This window comes from Chrysochloris asiatica, unplaced genomic scaffold (assembly GCF_000296735.1).
Source record: "Chrysochloris asiatica unplaced genomic scaffold, ChrAsi1.0 scaffold00056, whole genome shotgun sequence".
NCBI classification, from domain to species: domain Eukaryota; kingdom Metazoa; phylum Chordata; class Mammalia; order Afrosoricida; family Chrysochloridae; genus Chrysochloris; species Chrysochloris asiatica.
Window position 1 is genome coordinate 4,125,400 of NW_006408574.1, and position 19,387 is coordinate 4,144,786.

At 52.1% G+C, this 19,387-nt stretch overlaps 1 protein-coding gene across 1 annotated transcript in view; it reads left to right on the top strand.

Moving 5' to 3' along the window:
* The window catches only part of VAV2 (vav 2 guanine nucleotide exchange factor), a 164,275-nt gene that overhangs the window by 41,261 nt on the left and 103,627 nt on the right, over window positions 1–19,387 (top strand). The window contains exon 2 of the mRNA XM_006863824.1: window positions 778–894. Coding sequence (XP_006863886.1) covers window positions 778–894 — 117 coding nt within the window. The remainder of the gene's footprint in view (window positions 1–777; window positions 895–19,387) is intronic.

Genomic DNA, 19,387 nt, shown 5'->3' on the forward strand with positions numbered 1-19,387 from the left:
TTCTTTTCAGCTACCCCCCTCCCCATGGTGTCACTGATGTGGTCCACTGCGGGTATTTGATGGGGTAGTCTTGGCTGTGTAACATGCAATTGTTGGGTGGTCTGTGCCATTGGACAGGTATGGTATCCTCTCTGACCCAAAGGCCATGTGCTTGGTCCCAGCCATGGCTTTTAGGGTTGAGGTGCTGGTGCTTCTGGGAAGGATGTGGACAGCTAGCCATGGATGGCCATGTGTGCCGTGCCAAGAATGTTACCTGCACCAACAAGGGCAGAGGACATGGAGACTTCTCCTCATTCTGAGGCCTCACTGAGTTTTGCTGCTTTGTGGTGGGGAAACCAGCAAACCTGCTGTGGATAGAAACTCAGGCTGTGGAGCTGGCTGCCTGGTCCACTCCGTCGCGCCTCGCCCAGCCTGGGGACTGGGCTGTGTCTTCAGTTTGCTGAGCGGATTTCCTGATCTGTAGAATGGGAGCGTGCTCGTGGGTCCCGGTATAGAAGTTTGGTGCTGTATTTGTTATTACTGACAACGTTTTAGCCGAGGAGCCCTGGTGGTGCATCGGGCTAAGTGTGGGGCTACAAATAGAAGCTAGGTCAGTGGTTCAAATCCATGAGCTGTTCTGCAGGAGAAAGACAAGTCGCTTCTGCAGGATGACAGTCTTGGGAACCCGATGGGGCAGTTGTTTCTACCCTGTCCTGTAGGCCTCTATGAGTCAGACTTGGGGGGCAGTGGGCTTGGGTGGAGTTTAAGTTTTAACCGTTTCGCCCTTCTTTTCTCCAGTTTCTGTGCTTGAAGAACATCCGCACCTTCCTTAAAGTCTGCCATGATAAACTTGGACTAAGAAACAGTGAGCTGTTCGACCCCTTTGACCTCTTCGACGTCCGTGACTTTGGGAAGGTGAGTGGCCTTCTCTTGTGTGTCACTGCGGTGTGGTGTCTGCACAGCGGTTCAGCAGCAGGCGGACCAGGTGAGCAGAGCAGGCCGGCACCTCCCTGGCCGAGTGGAGTTTTCCGTCCTTGTCTGACAGGTGCAGGCCGGGTTGTATTACAGACAGGAGGGTGTGGAGCCAGATTTGTGCAGTGGGGTTGAGGTTACTGCCCAGTCACCTCTGGCTCCTGCTGACTTTATACCCAACAGAACAAAAGTACCCATGATTGCTGAGGTGTTTGAGCCCATCTTGTGGGTTTGTGTCCATCGGTCTTATGGCCAAGGGTCCTCGTTTCCACACACCCCTCTCCTTGACCCGCCATGGTGTCCTTTTTAAGTGATTGGTCTTTCCTGATGATGAGTCTAAGGCGTGTCCACTTGTGTTGTGGACCCGGAGGAGGGGGATGCATCGAGCTGGGACCGAGCTGGCCCTGCCTTTGTCCCCGGGGACCCTGAGACTTGATTTCCCCTGAATCTCTGTCTCTTCATCTGTAATGGGGCAATGCTGCCCCACCTGCTCAGAGTTGGTGGAGATGGTGGCCTCTGAGGGGAGGCCATCTTGCTTATACCTGGAACAAGCAGGTGTCGCACCAAATGGGGGGTGTCTACCTGATCCCCTGAGGGCCCAGAGGTAAGCCTCCACAGATTCTCAGAAAGGCAACCTGGGAACCTGGGCAGGTTCGGAGGGGCTGGGGAGGCTTCCTGCTGAGTCTGGGACAGTGGTGGGCGTCATGTGCCACAGAGAGGCCAGGGCTCAGGGTGGTGGCAGGTTCTTCGGCGGGTTGGGGCTGAGTCTGTGCAATGTGGAACAGGCTTTGTACTGGTGTTCCCGAGTCCCCTTTCAGGGGTCTGTGTGGTTTGGCCCTGGCATCCAGGGCTCGGCACAGGCTTCCTGCTGATGAGACTGAGAGTCCACCAGCTGATGGGAGTCCACATCAGAAGGTATTTGTGACTCTGCTGATATGAGGATGGTTATCAGGAGATGGGGGCTTGAAGACACATCGTAGGGAAACATGATTAAGGATGTGCAGGAGGGGTCTCCTAGTCAGAGTTAACAGATGCTGAGAGAGGAACCCTATACGAAGTGCTACAAAGTATCCAATCAGAATTGCCAGCAAGGAGCTTCCTATCAGCCACCTGGGCTCACAAGACCTCCCTTTGTCCAGACTCCCTCAGGGCCTCTCAGGAGCCTAGGTCTTAGAGGATTTGTTCTTCCTTCAGTGATGGACCTGGGGTGTCCATTCCTATGAATGGACATCCTGATGCCCACAGGTTTGTTTTAAACTGAATCGGAAACTTTCTTCAGTTTTTTCTCCTTTAGACAACAGAAGTGAATCTGCCTCTTGCAGCCCGATTCTGGAGAAAGCGCCTTCAGAGCATACGCATTCACCCGAGCGCATGCACACACTCACACACATGCACAGTTATGCACACTCATTCAAATCCACACATGCACACATATACACACGCATACACTCAGCACACCCACCACACTGACACATATACACGCACACGCACGCACATTTATGCACACTCATTCAAATGCACACATACATATATACACGCATACACTTGGCACACCCACCACACCGACACATATACACGCACACACACGCACAGTTATGCACACTCATTCAAATGCACACATACACACATACGCACACTCACACACACTGTTATGCACCCTCATGCAAATCCACACATACACACATTCACACACTGCGCACGCACACATAATACACCCACGCTCGCACACACATAAACACACACAACACACACAATCACATGCACTCAAACGTATACTCACACATGCACACACATACACATACTCACATATGAACATTCATACACTCACATACATACACACACTCACACACACACATACATGCACTCATACATGCACATGCTGGCACTTACACAATGTAATCACAGTCATGTGCACACACATGCACACCAGACATACACATACACGCACACACACATACACACTCACATATCTGTGCAGGCACACACGTAACCACACACACTCACACACACATACACAGTCATATGCTCACTCACACATAAACATGCTCACACACGCACATATTCACACAAACGTACACTCACCCACATACATACACGTACACACGCATAACCCCCACTCACATACATATACACGCACATACCAGTACTCTTGCACACACCCCCACATGTAACCACACATACTCACACATATATGCACTCACACATACACACTCAGAAATCCACACATGCAGACACATCCACATCCACTTACACTCACTCGTATAACCCTGCATACACTGACGCACACTGACACACTCATATAAATATATACATATTGGCACACATTCATGTACACACTGATATCTCACTGTCACACACAACACACACACACGGACACGTATTCACAGATACACAGTCACACGACCACACGTATACACACACACACACTCCCACACACTGGTATTTAAAGTAATTGCAGAGAGGAAAAGGCAGGAAAACCGTGGCTAACCCCAGTTCTTGGACAGCAGTTAGCGTTCAGACTGTCAGTCTATAATTTCATTTTGCTTTCGTCTGCTGCAGCCGAATGCAGTGATGTAAGAGACGTGCGCTGCTGACCCGCCCAGTGGAGCCACTTGGTTTGCAATGGGAGTCTTGTCACCGGCTCCGGCTCCGGCTCCTGGTGACAAGTCGCTCAGGGCTGCTGTGTGCTGGGCTCAGCCCACTCGTGCTGTCCCACCATGGGCAGCTGTCATGCTTTTGGGGCCTTGGATTTGGAGCAGGGCTACAAGTGAGGTACCCATCCATTCCTTTGAGCTGAACTGTGGGGTCTCAGGTCCCACCTCAGCACTGTTGAGAAGCGGAGTTTCAGACAAGGGACTCAGGGTGAGGACAGTTCTGTGCTTTCCTCCCCTGCAGCTTTCGGGGTGTGTGGGACCCTGACGAAGGTCAGCTGGCTTGCTTCCCTACTGGCTGGGAGACTTGGGGCAAATGCCCCTTGGTCTCCGTGGCTGGTGGGCTGGAGTGACGGATCAGAGGAACCTGCTGCATGGTGGGTGCCTGGCACTTTATAGCCCTTCATGAAGTGACCACCACTTTGTTGTTCTGGACCCTTCCTCTCCAGACTTATTTGAAACCAACTTGACTTTCACCAAGAGATTGAGGCTGCCTCTGGCTTGTTTATTTTTTATTCATTTGTTTTTGTTGGGAATATGCAGAGACCAGCATTCAGGCTTCTGCGTGTCCTGTTCGTGACCCTGATGTCATTTGTGGAGTCGCGCGGGCCTCCTCTTCTGAGTTGTTCCTCCTCCAGGAATGTGCGCTCGCTGCCCCCACCTCAGTTTTCTCTCCATTATTTAATGGAGAGCCATCGTTACCTGGGTGGCTGTGGGGGAGAGTGTTTGCTGAGTACCTGGGCGCTGGAGTCCAGCAGTCGGGATTTTCAATGTCGAACCCTTCTTTCCCTCTGCCCATTCCTTCTCTTGGATCGGGTGACGGTTCCTGGTTCTCCCCTCCCCCTTCCCTGTGTCTTTCTCTTTGGTGGTGAATCTGTGGCTTAGCACTTCCAAGTGGAGTTTGAAGCAAGGCCAGCTGAGGCTTGGGCGCTCGGCTCTCTCTTCCCACGTGGACGCCTTTGTTTGAGCTGGACGGTTTTGCTTTGCTCAGCTCTCCTGGCTCCTCTGGTTCATACTTCCCCTGGAAAAACAAACCGCACACAGAGCCCTGGTCCTTTCTGGCTTCACTGTGCCTGGGTATCTGAGACTGAGGATTGCCCCATCCCTGGAGGGTGTTTGGTCCCACCCTGCAGTGGACAAGGCAGGGAAGGACCTTCTGAGAGTAGAAGTCCGGCCTTGTGCTGCCCGTGGAATCAGTGTTGGGTACAGGTTTTCTCACTAGGGGGCTGTTTCTGAGGAGGGGCCCGGAAGGGAGGTCTTTGTGAGAGACTCTTTTTCCTCTCCGGGCCCCTCCTGTCCCGAGGGTGGATGCTGAGAGTCTTAGGAGGAGGCATGTGTCATCTCCTCTCCCCAACATGAAGCTCTGGAGTCAGAAGTGACTTGCCGTCTCCTGGGTGGGGGGTGGGCTGAAGGATAACCCTCCAGGGCCAAGGCCAGCTGATGTCAGCCAGCACCTGTCAGGAGCCAGTGTCGTGTTTGCAACTTAGTCTAGGAGGAAGGTTAGTATCAAAGAGTCTGGAATGACCTCAGAGGGGTCTGCAAAGAGTCTGTGACTCTCCACTTTACCTAGCATATAATGTCCTTCTCCAGGGATCGATCCCACCTGATAACATGTCTGAAGTATGAGAGACGAAGTCACATCATCCTTCATCTCAGGAGCATTCTGGTCAAACGTCTTCCAACACAGATTAGTTTGTTCTCCTGACAGTCCATGGTACTTTCAATCTTCTTCTCCAACACCATAATTCAAATGCATCAATTCTTTCTACTGTCTTCCAAATTTCCCACGCATATGAGGTGATTGAAAATGCCTTAGCTTGGTGTTGAAGGATGATGCATGGAGGGGATTGTAATTATTGCAATGAAATGAAATATGATAGGATGAATGTAAAGCTGATGTTCTTCCATGTAAACTATTCACAATAAAAACTTTAAAAAAAAAAAAGAAAATACCTTAGTTTGGGTCGGGTGCACCTTAGTCTTCAAAATGATCTCTCTACTTACAGTTGGGATTTGGTGACTAGAAGATGAATAGGGACTAAGTAGCTGACCGCTGCTCCTCGGGATCCTACACAGGACACTGTGAGTTAGGACGGACTCAATGGCACGTACACCCCCACCACTTAGTCTTGGGCGGACTTGACATATAAGACTTTCAGGGTTTTTTCCCCCCATTACTCGAGCATGCCCTGGCTAGACTTCGAGAGTTTCTTGTTCATTTTTTTAATAGCCATCCATCAACTTTCCAAGTTCTCATGATGTTGGAGCCATTTCTTGGGATGAGCAAAGGCATCTGTTTTCTCATCCTTCTGCCTGTCTTCCAGGCACCCATCTGGCATTCTGTCCGTCCATCCATCCATCCACCCAGCTACCCATCCATCCATCCATCCACCTATCCATCCATCCACCCACTCATCCATCTGCTTGTCCACTCATTCACCCACCCATCCGTTCGTCCTTCCATCCGTCCATCCATCCACTCATCCATCTACTTGTCCACTCATCCATCCACCCCCCCACCCGTCCATCCATCCATCCATCCATCCATCCCTTTATGTATCCATCCATCCATCCATCCATCCATCCATCCATCCATCCATCCACCCATCCATCCATCCACCCACCCACTTATCCATCATTCTATCCAGTCTACCCCTCTCCCTCCACCCACCCGTTCAACCAGCTGGCTCCCTACCCACTGTGTTAAGCATTTAATGTACTGAGTGTGCATTATGCTTGGAAGGAGTTCTGGTGTGGTCATAGGATCAGCACAGGATTGCTAACCCCAAAGTCGGAGGTTCAAACCCACCAGACACTCCTCAGAACACCTGTACAGCGTTGCTATGAGTCAGATTGGACCCAACAGCATGTTACAACAATGTGGTAGCGTAGCCGATCATGAGCTGGGCTGCTAACTGTTTGAATCTGCCAGTCACTCCGCGAGAGAAAGACCAGGCTCTCTGCTGCCATACACATTTACTGTCTTGGGAACCCTATATAGGGTTGTTGTGAGTTGGAACAGACTCAATGGCTCACAACCACCACCACCACCATCACGCTGGAGGTAAAGTGGAAAAAAAGGACTCACATGTTTGTTACCCTAGGAGGAGACACCAGATTGTTGTTAGTCGGTTCCAACTCATAGCGACCCTATGTAGGGTTTTTGAGGAGCCACTGGTGAGCTTGAACCACCAGCTTTGCAAGTCCAGTGCATTAACCCGCAGCGCCACACCTGATGAATTAATGGTGGGCAAAAGAGGTGAGAAGCCCAGGCCTACTGGTTGGATAGAGACTTGTGGAACTTCTGAGAATATGGCCCTGGGTCACCTTCAGGTCTGGAATTGGACACACTCTTGTGGCTCAGTTTTCAGTCAAACAGTGCGCAGGTCTACAAGGTGAATAATGACATCAGGGACTCGGCAGCTGGTGGAGACCAAAAGGGCAGCGTTGCCCAAGGACAAAGTTCAGAGGCTAGTTCACAATGTCCTATTGTGGGGGCTGCAGTCAATGGCTGAGGTACAATGTGTGTGACCTGTTGAATGGAAATCTCATCTGTTCTGTCAGCCTTCACCCAGTTCACAAGCAAACGTCTCAGACTTGGACCATTCCTTGAGGCTGGCTGGCTTTGGCCCCTTCTGCCCTTGATGCTGGAGTCTCCCAGGATTTTATTGTGAGACGGAACATGCACATGTCAGAAAATGACAAAGAAAACTCGGTGTGCTAAAGGACTCATTAGAGGAGACCAGCCTCTATCCCTCTTCTGGGGGATAAGCACCATGGAGGGAGGGGGTTCTCGACAAGGGGGTCTCAACCAAGACAGTCTCGACAGCTCCGCATGCTGGCCGAGTTTTCTTTCCCACATGCCAGGAGGGCAGTGGGAGCTGGTGTTCCAGTGCACAGGGTGATCTGGTGACTGTCCCCTTAACTCACGAGGAGCATTATGAGGGTGCTCCCATGTTGGCTGGGTTCCCTGTGGTTCCAGGTTCTCTCTGTGGTTCTGGGTTCTCTCTGTTTCCAGGTTCTTTGAGGCTCTGGATCTACTGAGGTGTCCAGGTTCTCAGTGGTTCCAAGTTCTCTGAGGTGTCCAAATTCTCAGTGGTTCTGGGTTCTCTGGTTTCAACTTTTATATGGTTCTGTGTTATCTGAGGTTCCGGGCTCTCAGTGGTTCTGGGTTCCCTGTAGTTTCTGGTTCTCTGTGGGACTGGGCCCAGGGCAGTTAGGGAGACTCTCAAAGGACCTCTCAACCTGGACAGTAGGTAGGTGGACCCCAGGGAACTCTTGAGGACTGCAGGAGCCCAGGGCACAGCCAGACCCCTTTCTGGAGGGATGCCCCCTCTAGGCTGACCGACTCTGTTCCTCCTCAGATCCTCCAAATCCTGGATGGAGGCAATATGGGGACAGGAGGAGGGAGCAGGGGCTCTAGGCCAGGTCGACCCTGGCTTTAATGGACACTGTGAGCCCGGGGTCTCACTGAGCCTCCACTTGTCCAGGGATAAATGAGGACAACAGTCTAATTGGTGGCGGTGTTTCATAAGGAATCAGAGCAAACAGACTGCAGACTTCTGAGGCTTGTCGTCTTTCTTAGTAATCTCTTCCTGGTAACTCACTTAGCAGGCTCGCTCTGGCAGGAACGGAAGGACCTAGAACGCTGGTTCCGGAAATCTTTCTATTTTGGCTGATGTCCCTGGTATTTTTCCGTAGGGTCACATTAAAGATATTGGGTTTCGGGATGCTGCCTGGGGTGGCTGCCTCACAGGCCAGCTTGAGGTACAGTCTCCTGGGCTTGTTACTGAAACCATTTGGCCCCTAGCCCCCCTGGGCTGCATAGATTTGCTCTCCAATCCCTTTCTGTCCTGCTTCTGGGCCCTTTGTCCACCTGCGAAGGGCCCAGAGTAGGGAGGAGAGTGGAAACGCCCTCCTAGCGTGGTGGGAAGCTTGGTTTCCCCCGTTTGAAATTTGGTTGAGAAGTTCAGAGGGAGGCGGAAGAAAAGCCTGACAATTCCGTAAAGATGAAACACAATCAAACCTACTGCCATTGAGTTGATTCTGCTCACAGCGACCTTGTTGGACAGTATGGAACTGCCCGTAGTTTCTGAGACTGTAATTTTTTATCTGAGGAACGGTTAGTGGGTTTGAACTACTGACCTTGTGGCTAACAGCTCAGATAATATCCCCACGTGGTTTGGTGTGGAGGGCACAGTAATATTAACATGGTCACCACAGTCGTACAGGAACAGGAAGCCCAGCTGCTGGGCCAGCACTGACCTTAAGTTCTTCCCTGGGCCGAGTCCCATACCTTGTGTGTAGGTACATGTGTTCTGGTGCCAGCTACCTGGCCACCTAGCCCAGATCCAGGAAGGCTGGCCTCATTGGGGCAGAATTACAATTAAAGAGGAAAGTCAGCATGGCTGTTTGTCTCATTCAACTTAAAGAGAGGCACACACGGTGGAATAAACAGACTTGACCCGTCCATCTATTATTCATGAACGCATTTTGCTGGGCTCAGAAAGCTTCGGAAGTGGTCAGCTCTGCCTCTCAACATGGACAGGGCAGATCCACTGTCGCCCATTAAAAGCTCAGAAATTCATGGGTCTGAGCACATGGCTGACCTCCCTAGGTGTTCCCCCCTCCCCCCCCACTTCCCATCAGCTGCCGGGTGAGGCAGGTTTGTACAGCATGGGCACCCTTGCGGAATTCCGCCACTGAAGGTGGTTGAGAGGACCGTGGGGAGACCCCCAGGTGTGGGTGGGAAGAGGCTAAACCTAGAGAGGGCTTTCAGTCCTGCTGTGTCCTTGCAGGTGACCCCGCCCAGTGGATTTGAGGGGGCTGGGAGGAGGGGCAGGGAGGGAGGAGAAAGAGGAGGGCCAGGGAGGAGGAGCAGGGAGGGAGGAGGCAGAGGACAGACAGCCCCATTGGATTAGAACAGGCTCCACTTTGATCTGGTTTTGATGTGGCATTTTGCCTGACATTTTGCATAAAGAACGGGTTCTGAAGAGCCTAAGAACATGGTTTGAAACCACCAGTCCGTGGCAGCCGAGGAAAGTCCCCTCCTTGAACTGGGCCTGGCTGGGGATAGGAGCTGAGGCTGTGGGTCGGGTTGGCCCGCGGGGCGCTGGCAGTGGGGACTGGCTGAGGAATGTGTGGAGAGGTCAGGGCACGCGGCCCACCCCACCGGGCCCTCTCAGCACAGCACCTCCCACACATCCGGCTAGCACTGCCCTGTCTGCCCTGGACCCTTTGTGCAGTTCAGAGAGGACACTCGCCTGGGGTTTCTAGAGCTCGGTACAGAGGGGGCTGACAGTGGGTACTGGACAGCGCTGGTCACTTTGCCTCTTGGAGCCTTGATCCCCCATCTGTACAGCGGGTCTGTAGACAGGGCCACCTCTGCAATTGCTGGAGGGTTTGTGATGCTGAGCTGTGTGGGGTCCACCTGGCCCGTGTCCTCCATGGGCTCCAAGGCTGGGCTACTCTTACTGACTGTATCAGCTCAGGATGAGTGGACCTGTGGCCACATGGCACACTGGCCTTCTCCAGTCCCCTTGTCCTGCCCTGTGTCATGGTCTTGACAAGATATTGTCCCCCAGTTTTGACTCTGCATTGACCATCGCGTTTCCCAGTGTTCGTCCGGGCATAGAAGGGGATACAGTACCCTTGGGATACCAATCTGACCCTCTTCTGTGCTCATCGGCTGCCGGGTTCTGCTTGAGGTTACCGTGGATTGCCAGAACAATGATACACTGCACCAGTGACACAGTGGGTTAAGTGGAGCCCGGTGGTGCTCTGGGATAAGCACTGGATTGCTAACCACAGGGTTGTCAGTTCAAACCCACCAGCTGCTCCTCGGGAGAAAGATGAGATGTTCTACTCCCATAAGGATTTAGAGGCTCGGCAGTACTGTACAGGGTCACTGAGTCAGAACCGACTCCAGGTTGCTGGCTTTGGTTTTGGTATGGACTGCTTGAAGAACAAACAAATCTGTGTTGTAAGAAGTACAGCCAGAATGCTCCTTGGAAGCCAGGATTGTGAGATTTCCTTTCATGCACTTTGGACCTGTTGTCAGGAGGGACCAGCGCCTGGAGCTGGGTAAAGTAGAGGGTCCCTGAAAAAGAGGAAGACCCCCAAACCAGAGGGATTGACACACAGTGGCTGCAAAACAATGCCTTAAATACCACAGTGGTTGTGAGGATGGAGCAGGACTGGGGCAGTGTTTGGTCTGTTGTGCACAACAGGGTCGCTGTGAGTTGGAACCAACATTTGTTCCTTAACTTGCTGCATGCTGAGCTTGTGGCCACTTAAGGCTGATGACTCAGGTTGAGACCATTGCTGGCTTCATTTTCACTCCCTGGCGAGATGCTTCCAGCGTCCACTCTGCACCCAACCACTTATTAAAACAAGTTGCCAAGGAGTGCCACGGGCGCAGGCTCTGGCTGTTGGCAAAGACTTGCTAGTTTCTGCTCTTAAACCTTCCTCCTCTTATGTGATGGTTGTCACTGAGGGCTGCATGCTTTCAGAGGGACTTGCCATCGGGCACGTGAGTGTGCTCCCACACCCAGAAGCATACCTACATCACTTGCATGCACATACAGCGGACGCGTGTGCACAGTCACACACACACACACATAACTGCTGTGTCTGCACACCCAGAAGCACATGTACATCATTCATATGCACATACAGCAGATGCATGTGCATAGGCACACACACACACACACACACACACACACAACTGCTGTGTTCCCACACCCAGAAGCACATGTCATTCACATGCACATATAGCAGACATGCATGTACAAACACATATGTTGCTGACACACATGCACATGCATACATATGTTGCTGTTGTTGTTAAGTGCCATGAAGCTGGTTCCTACCCATAGCAACCCAGTATAGGGTTTCTGAGGAACGGCTGGTGGGCTTGAACCACTGACCTTGACGTTCAAAGGACTTTGCAGCCCAGCGTATTAACGCGCAGTGCCACACGAGGACTCCATATACATACAGTCTCACAGATCCACGGCTGCTGCTCTAACTACCATATTCTCCCTCTCTCATTTTCTCTTACTTTCTGGTGGTTGCCACAATTCTTGGGGTCCCTTTACAGCTTACAGATGCATCTGCCTGCGTCATCACGGGGCGTCTCCCCTGTGTGCATGACCCCGTGTCTGCAATCTTTTGTGAAATACCACTGGAAATGACTCAGCTGACAATCTTTCTGAAGAGCCACAAGTCCCCCCACCAGACTGTATTCCAGGCACACATAGGGTTTAGGACTCAACTGATCGCTCTGGGGGACCGCATTCAACCCCTAACGCCATCTTTCCCACTAAAGTGCTGACTTCTGCCCCTGTGGGTTCCCACCCCTAAGAGCTTGGTTTGATTTCTTTATTTTAACTTTTTATTGTGAATTGAGTGAAGGGTAACAGACAAGATCATCAGCTTCATCACTTTCATATCAGGTTTTCAAAAGAGCTTGGTTTTAACTGTTCCTGTTGCAACTTGTGCCTACCTTATTTTGGGTCCATGTCCGCAGTCAATTAAGTTTTAATTAGTTAATTGTTTCTCCCCAGTGCCCAAAGGCATTAAGTGGGTCTGTTCAAGCCTGACCACGTTATGTTTGCAGTAAAAAAAGAAAGAAAAAAAAAAGCGCTGAGTGAAATTAGGAAGGATACAAGGAAAAAGGGCAAAATGTAAATAATGAATTGCAACGAAGTATCACTTGTGGACCCTGGTAGTGCCTGGTAGGCTCTGGGGTTGTGAAGGGGACTGGATCTCAGATGGCAAAAGTGCTGGGAGGCTGGAACCTCGGGGTGTATGGACTTGAGCGTGTGAGCGTGTTGAGGGGGGAGGCCCCTCATTAGCCCGATTTTGAAAAACAACTGGAGACCCACAGCAACGAGGCGGGTGCTCCACATGCCAGTTCCCGGGCCCCTCTGCTTGCGCTGTGGATTGGGGTCTGGAGCTTTGATCTAAATGGTCTTTGTCTCTCGCTCAGTTTAAAATTGTGGTAAATTTATGGTATATACGCATACATTTATGGTGCTTTTTTTTTTTTTTTTTTTAAATGTTCTCTCTTTTTTTCGCCCTGATGGGGATGGGGAGAGGACAATTGCACTTTAGACAGCTGCTCACAAGCTTTTCCGACTCAAGTTGCTCCTCACTAAGGTAGGATGTGGAGCATTGGCCTTGTGGATTGCTGCACCAATCAACCACAGTGTCCTCTCTCCATCCCCAAGGCCAGAGATGCAGTCCCTCAAGGTGTTTGGTTAGGGCTAAAAACTTTACATAACTTTGCCTCCTGTTGACTATATTTCTTTTTCTTTTTTTTAAACTGTAAACTGAGTGATAGTTTACATGGGAGAACATCAGCTTTACACTGTTTCTTTGCAATGATTGCAATCTCCTCTTGGCTTCTGGTTTTTTCTTTTGGGAGGGCGGGGTCAGAGGGAAACAGAAACACTCAGGAATATGTAGTAATTTAAACAACCAAAGGGCGCATTCTTCAAGCCTGCCTCCTGGCTGCCAGCACTCAGCCCCTCTCTTTCTATGAGTCTAGTTGACTATATTTCTGGTTGTTAAGTGCCATCAAGTTGGTTCTGAGTCATAGCGATCCGGTATTGGGTGTCCGAGGAGTAGCTGGTGGGTTTGAACTGCAGACCTTGTCGTTAGCTGATCTTAACATTTACAACACGTATGCAGAAAACCCTTGCACCTACCCCCGCCTGTTCATCTTGCCTGTCTGCCTGGGTCCCCACCTATTCCTAGTAAGGCAGGGTTGTGTCGGCGAGAGGACGGACTTGCCTCTCAGTTGTCTTTGTCTATAGTAATGTGGTTCACTGTTTTCAAGTGTGACTGACTCAGCGGCTTGTAGCACATCATCACACTGGTGGGCAGCCTTCAATCCCTCTCCAGTCCCTCAGTCCCCAGCACAGCCTGGGCCCATTAAGCTGACACCCCCCGCCCCTGGCTGTCAGCAGTCTGCTTTCTGTCTCTGGGTTTGCCTGTTCTGAATGTTTCGTAGAAATGGAATCAGACAGCATTAGGTCATTGCGCCTGGCTCACTTCACCCAGCATTACATTTTCCAGGATCACCACCCAGTTACAGGCGCCTTAACTTGTGATAACACACAACCTCACGTAACCAAACTTCAGTCCTCGTGTTGTTGCGTGCTGTCATGTCGCTTTCCACTCAGAGCGACCCTGTGCACAACAGAAGGAAACACTGGCCGGTACCACACCAGCCTCACAGTATTGTTCCATTGAGCCCCTCGCTGCTGCCGCTGTGTCAGCCCATCTCGCTGGGGTCTTCCCCGTTTTCACTGACCTCCACTTTGCCAAGCATTGCGTCCTTCTCTAGGGGCTGGTCCTTGCAGATGAATGATAGTTCGCTGTCTGGAGGCTCCACGTCTTGTCTAGCTGCTCATCCCTCAGTGGACACATGGGCATGTCCACCTGTCGCTGTTGTGGATCATGCGCTTGTGAACATGTGCTTTTGCATTTTTGATTTGTAGTCTGGAGGCCCCCGACCTGTACCTTCTTTTAGCTGCCAAGAGTCTCTGAGCCCTGAAAGACTGCGGATCCTCGCTATGACCTGAGGCTAGCAGAGGTGAACTATGTTCTCGTGCCTTCAGACCCTCGTGTTCCAAAGCAGGCCCCTGGCTGCTGCTGTAGAACCAAGGGGCAGGTGATTTGGGGCAGGTGTTGGCATCATCGCAGTTGCCTAATTGCAGATGCAGCTGTTTAGCATGGAAGACAGGTCTGCAGTGGGTGGGGCCAGCTGGAAGGCCTTGGCAACAGGCAGTAGAAGCAATGTCCACTCACTGGTCTGCTGCGTGGTCTAGCTGGGCTGTTGTCTCCCCCGAGTCCCCAACTTAAAAAGCTACCCCCGGCTGTTCACCACCAGCCCCTCATTCCGCTGGACACCTTCCCTTCCCTGAGGGGACATCTGGCCCCATCCCAAGGTGTGTGATGCCCAGACAGATCCTGGGATCGAGGGAGCTGCTGTGAACGGGTCTTCTTGGCCCGCCAGGTAGAGTTCTGTCCCCCAACTTGGAGGATGGTGGGGGGCTTCCAGCTGAGAGCGAACACATCTGGAGGAGGCTCGGCCTGTCAGCTGAGAAGATTCTGACAGACTCTGACAGACTGCACGCCATTACCAGACCCACAAACCTGCGGCACTGGGAGGACTCAGGGTGATGATTGTCTGCAAACACAGAAGTACCTTCCCCGCTTCACCTCACCTTGGCCTCATTCCACACAGACTAGACATGTCCATGCAGTGTGGATACCTCCGAGCAGAGTGGATACCTCCCTGAGGACTGGACGCCTCTGTGCAGAGTGGACACCTCCATGCAGAGTGGACACCTCCGGGGGCACTGCTGAGCTTCCTGTTGAGTGTTCGGTGATGGCTTGTACTTGCAGAGGCCCTGTGAGTCCTCCGAGGCTCTGAGACAGAGAGATGGGAGTGGGGCCAGGTGTCCATGCTGCGGGCCACTTCCCGTGGAATAGAGTCTGAGCGTAAGGTGCTTCCCTGAGGTAGGGCCATGGGAAGGGAGCACGTGGCAGCCTGGCCGGACACTGGGCTGCTTTTCCTGAGAGGACTTGGCGATGGGCGCCCAGCAGGCCCAGCGGCCATCTCAGGTCTGGGCTGTAACTGTCTGGGGCTTGGGCCTCAGGGGCTACCACAGTCCTGGTGACACCACTGCCTAGCTCCTGGCAGACTTGGCACCTTTGGCTCCATATCACTTGGGGGTGCTGCTTCCACAGCTCGTGGGCCTCTGTGGCCTCGGGAGTGTCGGAGGGTACAGGGAGGGTGAATGTGTTGAAACGGACACAGGTGGGTTGAAGCTCACTCCTAAGGCAGGCAGGAACTGAGCCCTTGTGGAGGCCAGCTGCAGCCCTGTGGTAGGACCCTGAGGTCCTCTCGAGCCTGGTGGGCAGCAGCTTGGTCCTAATGGGCCTGGGCCGGGCGTTGACCTGAAGGTCGGGTTTCTGAGAGGGAAAGCCAGCTCCCTTGTGAGATTCACCCTGAAGAAGAAATCGTTTGTCCATTCGTCCGTCCATCCAGCAAACATTGTTCCTCGTTCAGGTGTTATCCAACATAGTGAGGAGGACCCATGAGTGGACATGTCCTTAAGGACCCCACTTAGTTATTTTCCCCAGCTGTGCCCCCTCTGAGGACCCTTTGCAACTTTCCTCCTCTCAGGGCTATGTGTCTCCAACTGATAACATTTACTAAGTAATTAGTTCTCCCATGTTTTAATTAATCAAAGGCTAATTTTAAGTTGTCTCCCCATTCAGAGTTGCCAATCTCCACCTGTTGTGTCCACGTTGGGGGAGGACCTCAGACTAACCAGAAAGAGGTGGTCACTTGAGGGAAGGGACTTAGTTAGGCCTGGCTCGTGGCCCCCCGGGAAGGGCTTGTAGGGGGTTGAATATGTCCTCCAAATCTAAGTTGAAATCCCAAGCGGGTACCTGTAAAGGGGACCTTGTTTGGAAATGGGGTCTTTGTGGATGTTGAGTCAGGTTCACATGAGTTTGCACTGGAGGGGAGGGTCCTGATCTAGTCTGAGGAGTGGTCTATCAAAGAGGAGAGGAGACAAAGGCATGGAGGAGGGACTCAGGCGAAGAGTCCTCTAGAAGCCAAGGACGCCTGGGCTCACAGAAGTTGAGAGGTGATCGTCCTCTAGAGTGTCACAAGACCGTCCTAGGTTGGGACTTCCTGTCTCTGGAAGGGAAGAGCTTTCCGTCACTTCCTGATGGCAGTCCAGGGCGCTCACATGCGGATCAGTTCTTGCTCGTTAGTTCCCAGGCCCAGCTTCAGGGTGGGCCCCACACAGTGTCTGGCTTCAGACTTGGCAGCCTGCTGGATGCGTGGTGTGGTGCACTCTTGGCGCGGGGGCCCTTCACAGCCCCCAGAAGACCTGAGATCCCATGCTCTGTTGTGCTTCCGGACAGACTACATCTGTCTGTCTGCGCTCGGCGTCATTCCCGACTTGCTTCCTCTCAGATCTGAGACTGAAATATCTTAGCTGCTGGCAACAATGGCTTGGCACCTCTTTCCCTTCTCAGCATGGGGGTGTCCTGAGCCTCCCTTTACTGAGCAAGCAGCCCTTGACCCCTGGATTAGAAAGGCAGGAAATCTGACCACGGGGGACAGCAGGGTCAGGACGTGTGGGTTCCAGGAACCCCTCAATCCATGATGTGGCTTCGAGGAAGTCCCAGGAGGCAGGTTCCTTGAGAAATGGAGAGTTCAGAGGCCTCTGGAGCCTTTAGGATCCGACTTTAAAGTCCTACGGGGCTCTGATGAAGAAACTCTGGAGATGCGGTGGGTTAAGTGTTGGTTCAAACCCACCAGCTTCTCCAAGGAAGAAAGATGAGGCAGGCAGCTCCTGTAAAGACCCATAGCTTTGAAAACCCTAAGGAACCGTGTTCTGTTCTGTCTGTAGGGCCACCGTGAGTCGTAATCGATGCAATGACAATGGGTTTTTGTTTGACTTCGAGGTCCTGGGGTGGCGTTGTAGGATCAGCCCTGGACTGCTAACTGCAAGGTCAGCGGTTCAAACCCACCAGCTGCTCTTAGGAAACCCTATACAGGGTCGCAGTGAGTAGGAACTGACTTGACGATACTTAATAACAGCAGCAGTACTAGGAGACCAAGGGGTTCTGGTGACCAGTGGTTAAAGTACTCAGTTGTTAACCAGAAAGTCAGCAGTTTGAATCCACCAGCCTCTCTGAAGGAGAAAGAAGAGGCTGTCCTTGTAAGGTTTGCAGTCTTGTAAACCTTAGGGAGCAGTTCGCTTCTGCCCTATTGGGTCACTGGAGTCCTGGTGTGGCGCTGTAGGATAAGCTCTTGACTGCTTACCATGAGGTTGGCAGTTTAAACCCCCCAATCCTCCTTGGAAACCCTATCCAGGCTCCCTATGACTTGGAACTGACTCAATGGCCCTTAACAACAACAAACAGGGTCCCTGTGAGGCAATTCGAGATCCTCAGTTTGACCCTCCCTCGTTATTTGTTCAGGAAACCCTGGTGGAGCTGTGGGTTGAGGCTTGGACTATTAATCACAATGTTGGTTCAAACTCACCAGCCTCTCAGCAGGAGAAAGAGGAGGCTGTCTGCCCCCATAAGGTCTTGGAAGCCCTAGGGTGCAGCTTTACTCTGTCCTATAGCATCGTCCTTAGTGGGAATCCACTTGACTGAGGTGGTTTGGGGGCCCTGCTGGGTGTGAGGGCCTGTGAGGCAATTGGTTCAAGGACTTCATTTCCTGTTCCTGCCACCTTTGCAGAGCTGTTCAGAGCTTGGATAAGAGTGGCCACAGTGCCCACACCCCAGGGAAAGTTCCCGAGAAGCACACCGTTGTGGGTTTGCCCTCCAGAAGCCGTTGTGGGAGTGTTGGAAGGATGGAAATGTGGCTGAGAAGGTGGCGGTGGCTGGTCTGGGCTGGCTGGTGAAGACAGGGGAGAGAGGATCAAATAGCAAGGACCATGTAAAACCCAGCTGGAAGCTCTGGTTTCCGGCAGCTGGATTTGACTTCTGCTTCTGTGTTTATGATAAAGGGCTTAGTTAGGAGCCCTGGTGTGGGCTGTAGGATAAGCACTGGACTGAAAGGTCGGTGTGAACTGCAGGGTTGGAGGTTCAAACTCACCAACCACCCCTTGGAAGCCCTATAAGGGTCACTATGAGTCGGAACCAACTCAATTTTACTTAACAACAAACAACCCAGCTCACCCACCAGGTAGGGTAGCGGGAGGAAAAACCTGGTAATCTGTTCCCATAGAGATGGCAGCTTACAGAAACACTGTGGGGCAGCTTAGTCATATGGGGTGGCTAGAAGTTGGAGTCGACCTGATGACACCTAACACCAATAAGAACAACACCAATGCCAACACATGGCATTGGACACACATAGCCTCGCAGGCCTCAATTTCCTCATCTGCACAATGGGAACACGATGCTATTGGTGTGTAGCGTGAAGGGCAGGACTCAGCACTGCTTGAGGCTCGAGAATCCCATGCTGAGGCTTCCTGAGGAGGACAGAGTTTGGGGCACGCTGTGACCTAGACACCTAACCCGTGTCTTGGTAGAGGTGGTAGTGGGTGGTGGCCGTGGGCCTGGGTTGGGGCCCACAGATAGCAGCCCATGAAAACACAGACTTTGGGTGGTTAACAAGCACATCAGCTGTTTGTTTTCCTTTTCGTTTTTCTGTCTTGCTAAGACTGGAGACCTCCTTTGTTTAAAAATAACTTTTAGGTGAGCTCGAGGCCCTGAAACCCTCTCTAAATGTCTAATGGTTTCCCTATTAATTTAACTGGAGAAATCACCCTGAGATGCCTTTCAAATGGAAACGGAAAGATGCCCTAATATGTCGGCAAATCATTAGGAAAAGCAAATTAAACCACGTTGAATGGTGTTAGGGTCTCAATCACTTTGGAAAATGGAGTTGGTGAAGCAGGGAAATGAGAAATTGCGGCGCCCTTGGGGGAGGTCGGGAAGAAGGGAAGAAGAAGGGTGGGAGGGTGCAGGAGTTGCTATCATTGTGGAAATGGCCCTGGGTCAAGGTGGGGGACCATGGGTGGGGTACAGGTCAGCAGGGAAGGTGGGAGCTGCAGGGTGGGGACTGTGAGTGGGGGTGGGTATCAGCTGGCCGGAGTGGGGGACTCAGAGCTGGGGGACCCAGGTGGGAGTGTCAGCAGCCTGTGGCTCTGGTGGGTGACTTGGCAGCTGGCTGGGTCCAGCCTTCTCAGGGTCTGTGTAAACGTCCCCTTGTCCCTGAGGGCGGTGAGGAG